General features: G+C 47.8%; 1 protein-coding gene across 2 annotated transcripts in view; it reads right to left on the bottom strand.

Moving 5' to 3' along the window:
- The window catches only part of ZNF862 (zinc finger protein 862), a 36,325-nt gene extending 20,694 nt beyond the window's left edge, over positions 1-15,631 (bottom strand). The window contains exons 1-5 of one of the 2 annotated variants that reach the window (XM_069587061.1): positions 15,475-15,631; positions 6,693-6,804; positions 4,912-5,016; positions 2,705-3,402; positions 1,102-1,258 (exon numbers count right to left, since the gene is read on the bottom strand). In XM_069587061.1, the coding sequence (XP_069443162.1) occupies positions 1,102-1,258; positions 2,705-3,391 (844 nt within the window). In that variant the 5' untranslated portion in view covers positions 3,392-3,402; positions 4,912-5,016; positions 6,693-6,804; positions 15,475-15,631. Of the gene's footprint in view, positions 1-1,101; positions 1,259-2,704; positions 3,403-4,911; positions 5,017-6,692; positions 6,805-15,348 lie in introns of both variants that reach the window. The other variant, XM_069587060.1, reaches the window with a different exon arrangement.
- Between the last annotated feature and the right edge of the window lie 707 nt (positions 15,632-16,338).

Here is a 16,338-nt window from a genome sequence, read left to right as displayed (position 1 = left end):
CCTCTGTCCTCATGAAAGAAACAATTTTTCACATCCTTTCTCAATGTTTGAGGAGCCATTTAAAACTCTGTGAACAATTATAAGAAGTTGTATATTGGTCAAGGATGTACAGAAAATACTCAGGTGCCCAGGGAAGGGCACTGTGAGCCAGGCACATGACACCAAGTAAGCCACAAATACTCGGACTCCTTATTCTGTAGAAATCATGACCCAGGTCACTGGTGGAATTCCTAAGTTAGGCACGGCAGCCTGTTCTGCAAGGCTTTTGTTACAATATAGGCTAGTAATAATAATAATAATAACAATAACAGCGTTTAAGATGAAGAGTTGTCTCTTTGGTGCCACGTGAAAATCCGGGCTGCCTGATGGATAAAGGAGGCAAAGAGAAGAACAAGGAGCAGATGTGAGAGGAGCCTGCTCTGGGAAGGTGGCAGCAGCATGTGCGGATCAATCTCCGGGGCCTGTAACCCAGGGACTCCCGGACCGGCCCTGCCCACCCCGCTGGCCCCGGCATGAAGCAGTGCTGGCTCAAAGTAGAGGTGGGAATCCAGGAGCCCAGCCGGACGCCCTTTCTTGCCTCCCTGCCTCTGCTCCCACCGTCCCCAGCTCTGTCATGTCTGGAAGCCTGGCCTCCTCCTGCACCTGGTTTTCAGCGCAGTTAAAGCACTTCATTCTTCGTAAAGCCTGTCCTTACCCCTCCCTCGGATGCCTGGCCACATTAAGCCACTGTCTCCAGCGGCCCCAGGGTGCTTCCTGAACCTCTTTTACAAAGCTTGTGTTATTTTCTAGTTTCTTATTAAAGTGCCTGTCTCTTCCACAAACCTGCTTGTCTCTTGGAAGCCGAGCCCTGACTCGTGCCCGTTCAGCCAGCACACTGTAGGTGCTCAGTAAGTGGTGGAAGACGGATGACAACGGGTGGATGAAGAGGAGATAGAGCACAGCACCCCGAGGCAGGGAAAGTTCTGAGATGCAAAGATCTAAACGTTCTCTGCCTACATGCAGGGAAAGGGCAGGAAAGGGACAACAAGGACAAATGGAGCTGCCCTCGCGGGTCCCCATCTCCAGTGATGGCACAGACAGAGGAGCTTCTAGGATCTTTACCCAGGGACGCCAACAGCTCATAGTTCATCCGCATCACGTCTCTGTACAGCTCCTTCTGCCGCTTGTCTAGCGTGCCCCACTCCTCCCGGGTGAAATACACTGCCACATCCTCAAACACCACTGGGAGCTTCTCCAACAGCCCCTCCTCAGAAGGATCCTGCAACAAAGAGTAGCAGGCACTCAGTACTCCTCTCACGTTGGACACCCAGCATGATGCTCCGGGGATCCTGCTCACAGCCTGTTTCTCCTGGGAAGCCTGCGGAGAGGCCCAGACGCTCTCTGAGGAATTCAGCTATCCACCTAAAGTCAAAGGAGCAAACGTGTGTGGCCCAGAGTTGGTAGGTAACAACTACACAAACCTCACCGTGATCCTAGAAGGAAGAGAAGACCCTTCCTCTTCTCTCTGGGAAGGAAAGGGCAGGGCACTGAGGAAGAGGGTCTTGCAGAGCCTCGTGGCTGCACCCATCCTCAGGAGCACCTTCTACTTATCCACCGTTGCACAGGTGGCCGCTGCCTCTGAGCCGCTGCTGAGGTTCCCCATCGGGATGGAAAGAGCAGTAAAACAACAAGTAAAGATGCTCCGGTTCAGTGACTAGGTTAACACACACTTTACTGCTAAAGGAATTCAGGCTATAAAAGGTTAGATCTGTTTATCATCTTCTAATCCTAAACACTGAAGGAACATGAAGGGAAATGAGCTTTGTCCCTTTTCTGGATTCCATAAAAATCCGAACCTACTAACTTTACCTACGATGTTAGGAATAAGGAACGTCTGAGCTCTTCTCAACAGAATACTAGAAGGGGCTGCTCAAAATGACTTGTAGTAAAACCCCACTTATATGGGTGGGGGGGATTGAGAAAGGGAGATGGATCTGTTTACTCAGAGACTTCAATTAACACAGCTTCCTTGCAGGGCAATTTTCCAAAGAATCAGAAACTAAACCCGTTGCATTTGATAAAACAGGCCTGAGGTGAGAAGTGGAGTCTGGAGGTCTCAGGAGTGCAGCAGGTTGGAAGGAGAGCCCTGGGCTGGCAGCCAGGGGCTCAGGGGGAGGGCAGCACCACGAGCGCCCTTGTTCTCTGGCTACATCTTTGCTCTTGCCCAACAAGATGAGTTTAACTGCGCTTGCTCTACTCTCTCAGTGCAGCATTTAAAAAACATTACACAAAGTCTGAAGAAACATGAGTCCAAAGTTAAAGCTGAAACATATCTTTTACATTGATTATTTAAGAGCTCTGTGGCTGTTTCGTGGTTGTGGGTTATTTCTGGAGTTCTGTGTCAGTTTAGATTCTGGATAAAGATGGCTTTTCTGAATGTAGCTGTTCTGTTTATGTCAGAAGTTAGAGTATTTGGACCCATTAATATGTTTTGTTATCTGCCAAAAGGAGATAACAGTAGTAGGGCTGATGTGGCCAATAAAGGGGCTGATACATGTAGAGCACTTAAAATAAGACCTGGCACAGCTGAAGCATGGCAGCTTATGGTAACATGATAATGTTAGTAGCAGCTATGGCTAATGGAATTGTTCCACCATCATCGTGCAATATACATTGTCGTCAGCATGGAATCCTCCCCCTTGACCCATCATTATAAACATATTACCTGGCCACAGGGTTCAGCAGAGTCATTACATAAAATGTTATCATCTGAGGAACTGTGGATGTCATCAATGATTTCTGTTTGCCTGAAATCAGGGATGTGGTCCAGGTACAATGCAGGAATTGCTCCATTCCCTCCAGGGTCCCCCAGGGCAGCTCTTGAGCTGGGCAGGAGTTGGGCCACATTATCACAGGCTCCCAGAGGCCCTGGGGAGTAAAATATGGGATAATCTGCAGGGAAGAAGGGCCCCTGGCTGGCCAGTATATCACCAGACGCCTCCTGGGTGCTCTGGAAACGGGCTGCCCAGAGGGGGTCCCGTGCCGCCAAGGCCTTGACACAGAACACGTGAGCCTTGCTCTTGGCGTGGTATTTGAGAGTCTCCACCTTGAATGGTCCGGTATAACCTTCTATTAACCTTGACCGCTTGTCCCTGACAGATGGGTATTCCCGGCAAGCAGAGCAAAACAGAGCTGTCTGCTCCTCATTCATGACCAACCACGGGAACTGCGCAAACCATGACTTCTGGATGGATCGGGGTTTGGAGGGTTTGCTGCCTCTTCCTGCATAGTCTCCCTGGAGGCTGCCTCTCTCTGAGGTGAAGTAGGACAGACAGGCTTCCTTCTGAGGAGGCAGGTAGAGTCCAGCTTCTCTGGATGGGCGCTGCATGTCCATTTCCTCCATGAAGCCCATCTTGGTTTTTCCTTTAGAGAAAAGAGACAGATGGAATTTTCTCTGAAATCCTACAGGTTGAGTCACTGCAACTCAGAGGTGCTCAGATCTACCTTCTGTGAAAGCTGGAACCACAGGCACAAAGTGACCCACTGTGTCCGTGTTCTCTTCTCTCCAGCCCTCAGCCCCCAGGCCCACTTTGCCTAACCCCAAAGAAACAAATGGACTTTAAGAAAAAGTTCCTTTTTTTCCTAATGTAAAGGACAGATACACCTGGCCAAAAAGAGAGCTCTACCATTTGACCTGTGCAGCCTAAGACAGTGGCACAGCCTTCAGGAGAGCAGACTTATTTACTAGAGACTGAACACTGAACTCAGAGAATGTAGGGTTAAAGAGGTACCTGAAGCAAACACCACTACTCCACACTTAGCAGGAATCCCCCTCTTTGGTACCCCTGCCAGACAGGCATCTGCACTTGGCTCACGTATCTTCAGAGTGAGAGAACGCACCCCCGCCCCACTACTGGGCAGACAATTTTGGCCCCCAGAGAGTTCTCCTTGAGCTGCATCCATCTTGGAGCACCTTCCCCCTGGGAGGGCTACTTCAGCCCTCTCTCACACCACATCCCTTCTGAGAGGTGAAAACTCCCAGGACCTCACTAAGAATTTTCTTCTCTAAGCTAAACCAGAAGTTTCTTTATTCACGCCTTAGTTGAAATGCAGCTTAGACACCTCTAACTGCTCTCATGCACCAAGTTCAGATGCCCAGCAGTCAAGGACTTGACAGTATTTGCTCCAGGCCACTGGACCACGAAATGGTCCATTATGAACCCCGGAAGCACAAATCTACTAATAGACTCAATAGGTCCAAACTTAAGAGCCAAACACAGCAAACACAAACCAAAACAAGTCAGTGTCTGTGAAGTCTAGGGCTCTGTGTGGTCCATCTGAGACAGGCCACAAGGGGAGAGCAATCTTCCCTGATTCCATTCCTGGAGGAAGTAGCTCCACCTCCCCTTTCTCCAGCAGGAGGGGCTGGGTTAACGCTGTCTCTTACACGGTGACAGATGCCATCTGGCCTGGCTCTGGCCAAGCCAGTCCCTGAAGAGGACAGGCTTATCCAAGGAGGAAAGCAAACATCAATCCCCAGGAGTTAGCAGCTCCGTTCCTTCACCCGTTCACTCCACATTCAAGTACTGAGCAACTGCTTGCCAGGCATCTCTCCTGGCATCGGGACTATGGTGGTAAATGAGACTGAGGCATGTCTTCACGGAACTTAGACTATATCGTTACACAGAAACATCTACCCTCAGGTAGAAATGCACTACAGGGAGATGAGAGTGCGGAGAACGAGGTGTGCATGCCTTAGATCAAGTGACTGCTGGGGGAGGAGCAGCGTTCCTGTGTAACTGGTGCACAAGGAGAAGCAGGGGACGAGGCCAGAGGCCTGGAGCCCAGCTTCCTGCTCCCTCCCTCTAGCAAAGCACCCCTCCTCCCGGAACAGGGCTACTCTCACCTGGGTTGGGACAGGGCTACTCTCACCTGGGTTGGGGCTCAAGTGACTCCTCTGACCTTGGACACTGGCGAGCCATGGCTCTGGCCCTCGCTCAAATTTATAGAACAGCTCCGGGCTGGCAATAGTTGGTCCTGAGTCAGGAACAGAGAAAAGCACTATGAGGTTGAATCCAGGTCACATAGGTTAAAAAGGTTATGAAAACTATTGGTTCAGAACAGAAGCTCAAACTCAAATGCTGAGTGGACCAGACAACAATCTGAGGAAACCAAGTGCGGGGTGGGGAGGAGGGGGAAGCAGGGGAGGCTGCGGATCTGAGCCCAGGTGTGGGCAGCTGCTCAGATTCAGGAGGGGCCATCAGTTAAATGCAGGGTCAGCACAGCCAGACCATCCCAGTTTTCAAGAGAAGCCAGAAATCATATTTCTGTGTGTTCCTCTCCATGGCTAAACACTGACAACTAATTGAAGTATTTTTTTAAATATATAATTTTGTTGATTTATTTGTGGCTGTGCTAGGTTTTCTTTGCTGCATGGGCTTTCTTTTTAGTTGCAGAGAGCAGGGGCTACTGTTGAGTTAATGGTGTGTAGGCTTCTCATGGCAGGGGCCTCTCTTGCTGCGGAGCACAGGCTATAGGGTGGGTGGGCTTTGGTAGTTGCTGTTTCTGGGCTCTAGAGCGCAGACTGAACGCTTGTAGTGCATGGGCTTAGTTGCTCTGAGGTATGTGGAATCTTCCTGGATCAGTGATAAAATCTGTGCCTGCTGCATTGGCAGGCGGTTTCTTTACCACTGAGCCACCAAGAAAACCTCTTATTTAAGCATTTTAAAGAAGTCAAACCAAAAAAAAAAGAAAGAGAAAAAAGGTGTAGGCCAAATCTGGCCCAGCGCTATTTTGCAACTTCTCATTTAAAAGAATCATCAGTTTTCAAACTTTTTAGTAGACACAAAGAACACAACCCCTCCATCCAAAGAGAGCTGAGACTGTTGCCCCCATAAGCCTTAGACAAGGGCCAAGATGAAAAGAAGTAAAGAAAGGCATGGTGATGTTCATCAAATTGAAATCAGAAGAATATATATGCACATGCTGCTACTGCTACTGCTAAGTCGCTTCAGTCGTGTCCAACTCTGTGTGACCCCACAGACTCCGCTGTCCCTGGGATTCTCCAGGCAGGAACACTGGAGTGGGTATATATGCACATAGACACAACCAACTACAATCACCTCTGTCCATGGTACCGGAAGTCTATCCACAGAGGCAGAGAAAGGACATTCAGAAAATAAAAAAGATGAAAACTATCTACTTGGGCACAAACTTTTAAGTTGTTTCATTTCATTAAACCACTACAACAAGCCTGTGAAAAAGGAAAGCTTGTGAAGAAAGACACCAAGTCTCGACAAGGCTAATGGCCAGGCCTTGTGGCAGAACCAGCACTGAGACCAGATTTCCACACTGCAGATCTGAGGCTTCTTTCCACCACTGCCCACCGCCTCCAGTGTCCTCTGGGCACTGAAACAAAACCCACCTTCCAGCAGCAAGGTCCACAGGTGGGGCTTCCCCTGCCCCCAGTGCCCTGGGATATGCTGAGGCATCCAGGTCTAGCCCACCCAATTCCCCCACTTATCTTGGCCAGTTTAAGTGGAGAAGAGAAAGCGTGATGTGTGAACCCACAGGCAGTTAAGCCAGATAGAGGACTGAGTGGATAAACAGTGTCAAGATGCTGGGGGATACATGATCGGATTCCAGACAATTCTCAAGCACGTCGCAGTCAGACATGGTTGGGAATGCTGTGGGGAAGTGAACAGGAGCCATACCCAGGGGTGCCACCAGCTTGTCAGAACCACAGATGTCCTTCTGTTGCTGACTCAGCAGCACCCACTCCTCCTCAAGCAAGTACACCGTGATGTCGTCAAACGTCACAGGAGCCTGGAAGGAAAAATGACACCAGGTAAGCACCAACTTCCTCCTTAGTCTTCCACGGCTGTGTTCACGATCGCCTGAGGGCACCCTGGGAACAGAGGTGGGACCTACTGGGATTTACTCTGGAAACAGATCAGACTGGAGGAGGGAGTACCGTCAGTCTACACACAGGAGTGCACCTCATCGCTCTCTCCCACTGAGCGCAAGTCACAGAGGGAAAGAGACCCCCTTCTTCTAGGGAGGGCCACACCCTGACACCAAAGTGCTGTAACGAAGGCTGATTCTGGACTCTCACAATCCTCTCCCTGCATGCTCCGTACCTGCTGTCCCACAGGACCCATTACTTCTCAGCCAGTGCGTAAGAAACAACCAACAGTGCTTCTTTTTGCAAAATCTTGAACGTGGTAAATATCCACTTAGGAAGATGTATCTGATTTCTGAAAATAGTCAAATGTCACTGAGAACTATGCCTGTGAATGTGTCAATGATCAAGATGGGCAAGGCTTTAAAACTGAGAACTACATGCCGTGGGGCTTGTAAAGGAGCTCGGTTCCACCAGAAAGGGGCAAGGAAATTCAAAAAATGTTTCAAGGAGTTTTGGATTAAGATAGCAAGTTCAACAAGTACACTGAATTTTGCTTCCTCCTGTGAATTTAAAAGACACCCTCTTCCCATGAAAAAAACTCCAAATGATACACCCACTAGGATGGACAACACAACAAGGGGACAATAGCAATATCATTTTGCTAACTGAAAAGCAGATGAAAAAGTAATATCTGAGCAGATCCAAGAAAACTGAATTCTCACCCAACAGTAGACAAACGGAGGAACAACCCAAGTTACACCAATAAATCAGAGGATTTATTGAGTCTCTCTAGAGAGACTCAGGCCCTGGCCGCGCCAGGAACCACTGGCCTGGGAGTGAAGGCAGTGAGGTGAAAATAACAAGAGCTGGGGGAAACCTGTTTGCCAACAAATGCCAGACCCCTTACACAGGCTCCAAGATGGCAAGATCCTCCTTCCCACATGGTCAGAGCTTCCAGTTAGAATTCTGGGTTCCCACTGTTTAGAGTCAGCAAACAACTGGACTATCAAGACATAGCAAAAGGCTCTTTCACGCCTGACAGAGTCCAAAACAGATGGGGGTTGGGGGCAGGGGGAGGAGGAACTGAGGAAATGGATGTGAGGCAGGGAGAAAGCAATCTGTAAAAAACAAAAGTATCATCAATAGCCCCAGAGAAGTAAGACACTGCAGCCATGAACCAAGCGGTTATAAGAGAAATAATCAGAAAACACTCAGAATTTGTTGCTGGTTATCCTTTTAAATTTTGTACCACCAGTATTTATCAGCTAGTCAAAGAAATAATAAATAAAATTCTCAACAACAAAAAAACCTCCCCCAAAGAAAAACATTTTGGGAAATCACATCCTTGGGGTATTGGCCATTCCAAAGTGACAACACTGAGGAGACTATTTGGTAAGTCCAAATAGTCCAATGGCTATTTCCATTTATAGCAAGTTATAGTACATTTTTAAAAATTTGCCTGTAACTTTATATTCCAATTTTAAGTACATGAAATATCTAATTTCAGCAAAGAAGCTTCTTGAAAAAAACAGTATACATAATTCTTATCAGTCACTATTGATTTGTATATTTAAAAATAATTTGAGCATTTTTCTTGTAAATCAATATTTACTGCAGAAAATTTAGACAGAAAGCCAAAAAACAAAAACAAAAAATGCTTTAAGATCATCCACAATCTCCCTAGTGAAAAAGAATGTGTTGACATTTGATATGCAACTTTCCAGTCTTTTGTCTATGAACATGTATGAATGAACAGTTTTAAAAGCAACAATAGAATTGTACTGCCAATGTGTATGTTTTAAATAACTATTTGCTCTCAGAGTGTCTTCCAAAGCAAAATATGATTATAATTCCAAAAAACCGCTGCAAGCACGCTGCAGGATGGGCTCCACTAAAAGCAGGCAATCAGACAGGAAACAGGTACACACAGGATATGGCCTAAGGAGAGCCAATGCAGGGAAGGGGGTAGAAAACCCTCAAGATTATAACGAAGGAAGATCCCAGGAGGACTACTGCACACCAGGGCAACAGGGCAAGCTGTTCCGATCAGGACAGGTCAGAGTGTGTGACCAAGGGCAAGCAGGGCTCGCTGTTCATTCCCACCCACCCTGCCTCCCTGAGGGAACAGGTGGCATAATGAAAGCCGACAGACCCATCACTCTATGAGTGCCACAAGGACGAAGGGCACAGCCAGGGCTGAATGTTTAGATACTAAAGAAGTATCTTCCCAACAAGAATGATGATTACCTGGCCCTGGTACCTCTCTTTTAACCAATATTATATCAAGAGCCTTGTGATGACTGCAATGTAAAACACACACCTACACAAGACACACAAATCTGCTTAAACAGGAGGAATTTCTTACCTACACAGACAGCAAGGAATATCCCTGGATGTTTTATTTTAGTGATTCCTACTGTCTATAAGGTAGAGCTCTGAGTTCTACCAAGTGCCCTGGATCTGAGCCTGACTCCCCTTCCTCAGCTCTAGACATTGCCCCACCTGGAACCTCTACTACAGTCAGGTCAGGTGAATATAATTGTAATCACAACCCTGTATTATACCTTTCTTCCCTCCACACACCCAGTCTTCAGATTCCCCGATTCTGCCCACTTCCACTGACTCACTTAAGTTCCTACTCACAGTCCATCTCTTTCTCAAGGCATTTCCTGTCCACGGAGCAAAGCACTTCTGCTTCCCCTGAGCAGAAAGACCTTATGATGCCTGGTGCTCAGAAGCCTATGCTACTTATCTTATTTTATAACCACGTTCACCATCACCACCCTTCCTCCCATCACCACCACAGGATTTCATAGGGATTTAATTCATTTCTTCACTGAACACACATTTTATTTGTTTCTGTGTGTGCTTGGAGATCCTAAGATATAAAAGACACCATATTTGTCAAGGAGAATAAAACCCCTTGGGAGGTGACAGACAACTGTGATATAAGTGCAATAACAAAACTGGGTCCAGAGAGCAAATGAGAAGGGAATAATCACTTCTAGGGGAAAGGGAGGAGGTTTGCTAGAGGTCAGTAACTAGGAACCAGAGATGTTGAGGCAATAAACAAACACACAATAAATACCCCTATCTGGCAGCACCAACATATCTCCCAGCGGACACGGAACACCGTGTTCATCACGGCACCCGCACGTACAGAAGAAAGACCCCTGAAGAGATGCTATTTTGAGTCATTCATTCAAAAAATATTAAGAACCTATTCAGTTCAGTTGCTCAGTCGTGTCCGACTCTTTGCGACCCAATGAATCGCAGCACGCCAGGCCTCCCTGTCCATCACCAACTCCCGGAGTTCACTCAGACTCACACCCATCGAGTCAGCGATGCCATCCAGCCATCTCATCCTCTGTCGTCCCCTTCTCCTCCTGCCCCCAATCCCTCCCAGCATCAGAGTCTTTTCCAATGAGTCAACGCTTCGCATGAGGTGGCCAAAGTACTGGAGCTTCAGCTTTAGCATTATTCCTTCCAAAGAAATCCCAGGGTTGATCTCCTTCACAATGGACTGGTTGGATCTCCTTGCAGTCCAAGGGACTCTCAAGTCTTCTCCAACACAATTCAAAAGCATCAATTCTTTGGCGCTCAGCCTTCTTCATAGTCCAACTCTCACATCCATACACGACCACAGGAAAAACCATAGCCTTGACTAGATGGACCTTTGTTGGCAAAGTAATGTCTCTGCTCTTCAATATACTATCTAGGTTGGTCATAACTTTTCTTCCAAGGAGTAAGCGTCTTTTAATTTCATGGCTGCAATCACCATCTGCAGTGATTTTGGAGGCCCCCCAAATAAAGTCTGACACTGTTTCCACTGTTTCTCCATCTATTTCCCATGAAGTGGTGGGACCGGATGCCATGATCTTCGTTTTCTGAATGTTGAGCTTTAAGCCAACTTTTTCACTCTCCTCTTTCACTTTCATCAAGAGGCTTTTTAGTTCCTCTTCACTTTCTGCCATAAGGGTGGTGTCATCTGCATATCTGAGGTTATTGATATTTCTCCCAGCAATCTTGATTCCAGCTTGTGTTTCTTCCAGTCCAGCGTTTCTCATGATGTACTCTGCATATAAGCTAAATAAGCAGGGTGACAATATACAGCCTTGACGTACTCCTTTTCCTATTTGGAACCAGTCTGTTGTTCCATGTCCAGTTCTAACTGTTGCTTCCTGACCTGCATACAGATTTCTCAAGAGGCAGGTTAGGTGTCCGAAATGCAGTACTTGGATGCAATCTCAAAAACGACAGAATGATCTCTGTTCGTCTCCAAGGCAAACCATTCAATATCACAGTTATCCAAGTCTATGCCCCAACCAGTAACACTGAAGAAGCTGAAGTTGAATGGTTTTATGAAGGCCTACAAGAACCTTTTAGAACTAACACCCAAAAGAGATGTCCTTTTCATTATAGGGGACTGGAATGCAAAAGTAGGAAGTCAAGAAACACCTGGAGTAACAAGCAAATTTGACCTTGGAATGCGGCATGAAGCAGGGCAAAGACTAATATAGTTTTGCCAAGAAAATGCACTGGTCATAGCAAACACCCTCTTCCAACAACACAAGAGAAGACTCTACACATGGACATCACCAGATGGTCAACACCGAAATCAGACTGATTATATTCTTTGCAGCCAAAGATGGAGAAGCTGTATACAGTCAACAAAAACAAGACTAGGAGCTGACTGTGGCTCAGATCATGAACTCCTTATTACCAAATTCAGACTCAAATTGAAGAAAGTAGGGAAAACTGCTACACCATTCAGGTATGACCTAAATCGAATCCCTTATGATTATACAGTGGAAGTGAGAAATAGATTTAAGGGCCTAGATCTGATAGATAGAGTGCCTGATGAACTATGGAATGAGGTTCGTGACATTGTACAGGAGACAGGGATCAAGACCATCCCCATGGAAAAGAAATGCAAAAAAGCAAAATGGCTGTCTGGGGAGGCCTTCCAAATAGCTGTGAAAAGAAGAGAGGCGAAAAGCAAAGGAGAAAAGGAAATATATAAGCATCTGAATGCAGAGTTCCAAAGAATAGCAAGAAGAGATAAGAAAGCCTTCTTTAGCGATCAATGCAAAGAAATAGAGGAAAAGAACAGAATGGGAAAGACTAGAGATCTCAAGAAAATTAGAGATACCAAGGGAACATTTCATGCAAAGATGGGCTTGATAAAGGACAGAAATGGTATGGACCTACCAGAAGCAGAGAACCTATTACATGCCATATATTGCTCCACTATTCTAGCTGGGGATATAGCAGTGAATCAGCAAACATGTGAGTAAATAAATGTGAGAATTTTATATACAGTGATAAGGACTGGGAAGAAGATGAAACAGGATAATGGTATAGAGTGACGGGGGAGTCTCTGACCTCTATCCATTCTTCTGCCAATGACAAGCAAGACACCCCACATCCAATCCTATAGGCCAAGACTGCCTTTACTTAATAAATATCACAAAATAGCATCAAAGGAAGATTCTAGTAACAGACCAATAATACCTCACATGTACCCCCCATTCTTCCAACTTTGAGCCAAAAGAGTGATATAAAGAATGGAACTTTCCCTGGCGTCTCAGACAGTAAAGAATCTGCCTGCCGCGCAGGAGAACTCAGTTCAATCCCTAGATTGGGAAGATCCCCTGAAGAAGGGAATGGCTATCCATTCCCGTACTCTTTCCTGGAGAATGCCATGGACAAAGGAGACTAGTAGGCTTCAGTCCATGGGGCTGCAAAGAGTTGGATACAACTGAGTGACTAACACTTTCACTTTTAGAAGAGCACAGTTATTCTACCCGGGCCTTAGTTATCATCAATCGTTTGCAATGCATCTTACATGTCTAGTTTGTTCTGTAATCACTTTATCTTTGAATAACATTCTCATTCCCCAAGCTAAAAAAACTGATACATCTGGAAAGGGTGTCCTTTTGATATTCTGCAATCAGGATTAGAATCAAGAATGAAATTTCCAGTCCCCAAGGGTTTCAAGTAGTGATTGGGCCTGAAAAGGATTTCCCTCATAGCTCAGTTGGTAAAGAATCCACCTACAATGCAGGAGACCCCGGTTCGATTCCTTGGTCAGGAAGATCCCCTGAAGAAGGGACAGGCTACCCACTTGAGTATTCTTGGGCTTCCCTTGTGGTTCAGCTGGTAAAGAAGCTGCCTGCAATGCGGGAGACCTGGGTTCAATCCCTGGGTGGAGAAGATCCCCTGGAGAAGGGAAAGGCTACCCAGTATTCTGGCCTGGAGAATTCCATGGAAGTCCATAGGGGTGCAAAGAGTCAGACATGACTAAGTGACTTTCACTTTCCTGAAAAGGACATATTTGTCTTCCACTTCCCAAAACATTTGTAGTTTTCTCTTCTCATACTAAAGACTAAGAAAGTCTACAAATGGACAGAATCACTTGAAATCAACCTCAAATCACTAATTCCAATTTGCAATGCCAATTGTTTATAGCCCTTCTTTCCCACTACATTTTGCTTCCCCTGTCCAAAATCAGGTTCAGTTTAAACTAAACCTCGGATATTACCTGAGGGCAAGGGCCATTTCCTTTACATTTCTGGTATCCCCTAAAGCAGGACTTGGGGCTTCCCAGGTGGTGAAGTGAAGTCACTCAGTCGCGTCCGATTCTTTGTGACCCTATGGACTGTAGCCTGCCAGGTTCCTCCATCCATGGGGTTTTTCCAGGCAAGAATACTGGAGCAGGTTGCCATTTCCTTCTCCAGGATATCTTCCCAACCCAGGGATCAAACCTGGGTTTCCCGCACTGCAGGCATACTCTGTACCATCTGAGCCACCAGGAAAGCCCTCCCAGTTGGTGTTAGTGGTAAAGAATCCACCTGCCAATGCAGGAGCCGTAACAGACAATGGTCAGATCCCTGGGTTGGGAAGATCCCCTGGAGGAGGGCATGGCAACCCATTCCAGTGTTGTTGCCTGGAGAATCCCATGGACAGAGGAGCCTGGCAGGCTACAGTCCTTAGGGTTGCAAAAAGTTGGACACGACTAAAGTGACTTAGCATGGCACAGCTTAGCAAAGCAGGGGTCCCCCAACCTCCAGGATCTAATGCTGAATGATCTGAGGTGGAGCTGATGTAATAATAATAAAAAGTATACAATAAATACAATGTGCTTGAATAATCCTGAAACCATCTCCCACATCTGTCACCACCCTTCCCCCAACAATATTCCCCTCTGGTCCGTGGAAAAATTGTCCTTCAGATAACCAGTCCCTGGCACCAAAAACGCTGGGGATTGCTGCCCTAAAGTGCTTAGTATGAGGCTGGCAGGCAGGTCATCTTCAATCTTTCTTTGGTTACGTTGTTGGGCTTTATTGTCCTGGACTGTTTATAGGTTGTTACATCTGGAAAATGCATTGTGGAGAGGACTGAGTAAGGAAAAGATGCTTAAGCAAGGAGTAACTTCTTTTGTAATTCAGTCTTTCGCAGTCTTCCCAGGAAAAAGTACAGCATCAAAATACCCTCCTGATTCTTTCTCTCTTTTGTCTGTGGGGCCACCTTGCCGCACTTGTCCATGTTACCAAGGTGAAAAATGCAGGAGAGTTCCTAGAGGAAAGTGGTCATTTCATATTTATCCTGTACTTCCAGAATCTCCGTCAACTTAAACCCCTAACCACAAAGGCTTATTAAATGAGCAATTTTTTTAAAAAGAAGAGACTCAATCCGCATTCAAAAATGTTTGCTGAAGACATCCCTCTTTGGGCAGAGAAGAAACAACCCTCAAGAACTAGCATCAAAGAATATCCAGAAAGATCTTAGTCCCCAAAGTCTGCCATGGTCTCCAAGTCAAGAGCATGCGACCACGCTGGTCTTTGCTGACAGACTCTGAGCTCTTAGCAATCCTGCCAAACACTTAACTCTATCTTCAAGCATTCTTCCCCAGCTTTTCTTACAACTCAGCTTCTTGTCCAAAGCCTGAAGAAAAGTTTATGGGATATGCTTCTCAGAAATACTCAGATACTCCACGAAGTAGAAATTGGCAAGAAATACGCCAGATGCCAAGCCTTTTGCTTCTCAGCCCTTTCTTGGGAAGAGGCATCTAGGCAGGGCCAAGCCCTCACCCTGCCCTCCCCTGGCTCCCAGCAGTGGTGTCTTATCCAGCCTCAAAGCCTTAAAACACCACAGGCCTCTAAATGCTAACGTTGGGAAAAACGGGAAGCCCTTTCGCATTACTCCACTAAGCGGGTCACCCACCCAGCACCAAAGGGGGCGACCACTCGGCAGAGCGCGGCTGAGCCAGCCGCGGAGGGAGGGAGCGGAAGGCTGCGCGGGACTCGCCCGGAGAGCGAACGAAGAGGCGGGCGAGCGGGCGAGTCCTTCCCTGCAAGGCTGGCTCATCTGTGCGGACTCCGCCTGTAGCGCCTGCCTCACCGGAGCCCAGACCTGGGACCGACGGGAGGGGAGTGGCGGCCCCCGGGCCCTTCCAGGCCTACCTTCCCCGACTCCCTGGGCTCCATGGCCCCGCTTTCGGTGGCCCGTGCCGCCCCCGCCACTGCCGCCAGGCCGCCCCCTCCCCCCGCGGCCTGGCATGAGGAGGCCGCCGCCGCCGCCGCGACCACCTGAGGGAACCCGGATTTCCGGAGGGGAGAGCGCCGGAGAGGGAGGGAGCGCGGCCCGGGACCGGCAGTGCCTCCTCACAGGGGGCGGTGGCGCTCGCGGCTCCCGGAGAGGCGCGCAGCCGGTACTCGCGTCGCACCCGGCGAACCGCTTTACGGCAGCCGCCCAGCCCGGGGCATCATGGGACGCGCAGTCCAGGCTCAGTAAGCGGCTCTGAGAGCCGCTTGTTGGCTTCGGGAATACGGGGTCTGGATCGGACAGAGCGGTTCGCTCTCTACCCTTCCCACTCTCCAAGGCCGGATAGTAAGGGCAGAGTGCTCTGACTGGGCTAGTTCCCTCCCATTTTTGCCAGTAACTGCAGTTGCATAGGACTCTCCTGTCGGGGTGGTCTGAGGAATATGAAGTGACAGAGGGTAAATACAGAATCACTGGGCATTGGAGCAGAAGCGTCCAGCCTGGCTTCCTCCCTATCCACCCCGGCTTCCTCCATATCCACCCCATTCTGGAAGCAGAGCTGGAGACCAGGGTTTGGTCCTGGAAAGTGACCCCAGAGAGCAGACCTTGGGACTTGAGAGGATTAAGCAGGGAAGAGGAAAAATTGATGGATGGATGCGTTTTCGAGGTCACTGCTGTGGGTATTGGGGGCTTCATTCCACTTCTAAGAATTATACAGAATGCCCCTCCCCATAATAGTCCATTGAACAATGGGGGGAGGGGAGCTCAGCATTCACCCATTGCTCCCATCCCCAGAAGTTGAGAGTTGCCCCAAGAGACGGTAACTGCACTCCGTCCTCACACTTGTACTTCTAGCTGTGCTTGTATGGAGGCCAAGTGACACTCTCTGTGGTCAGAAAGCCCTGGGGCAG

This window comes from Ovis canadensis, chromosome 4 (genome assembly GCF_042477335.2).
Source record: "Ovis canadensis isolate MfBH-ARS-UI-01 breed Bighorn chromosome 4, ARS-UI_OviCan_v2, whole genome shotgun sequence".
Classification (NCBI taxonomy): domain Eukaryota; kingdom Metazoa; phylum Chordata; class Mammalia; order Artiodactyla; family Bovidae; genus Ovis; species Ovis canadensis.
This window is presented reverse-complemented; position numbering and strand designations above follow the sequence as displayed.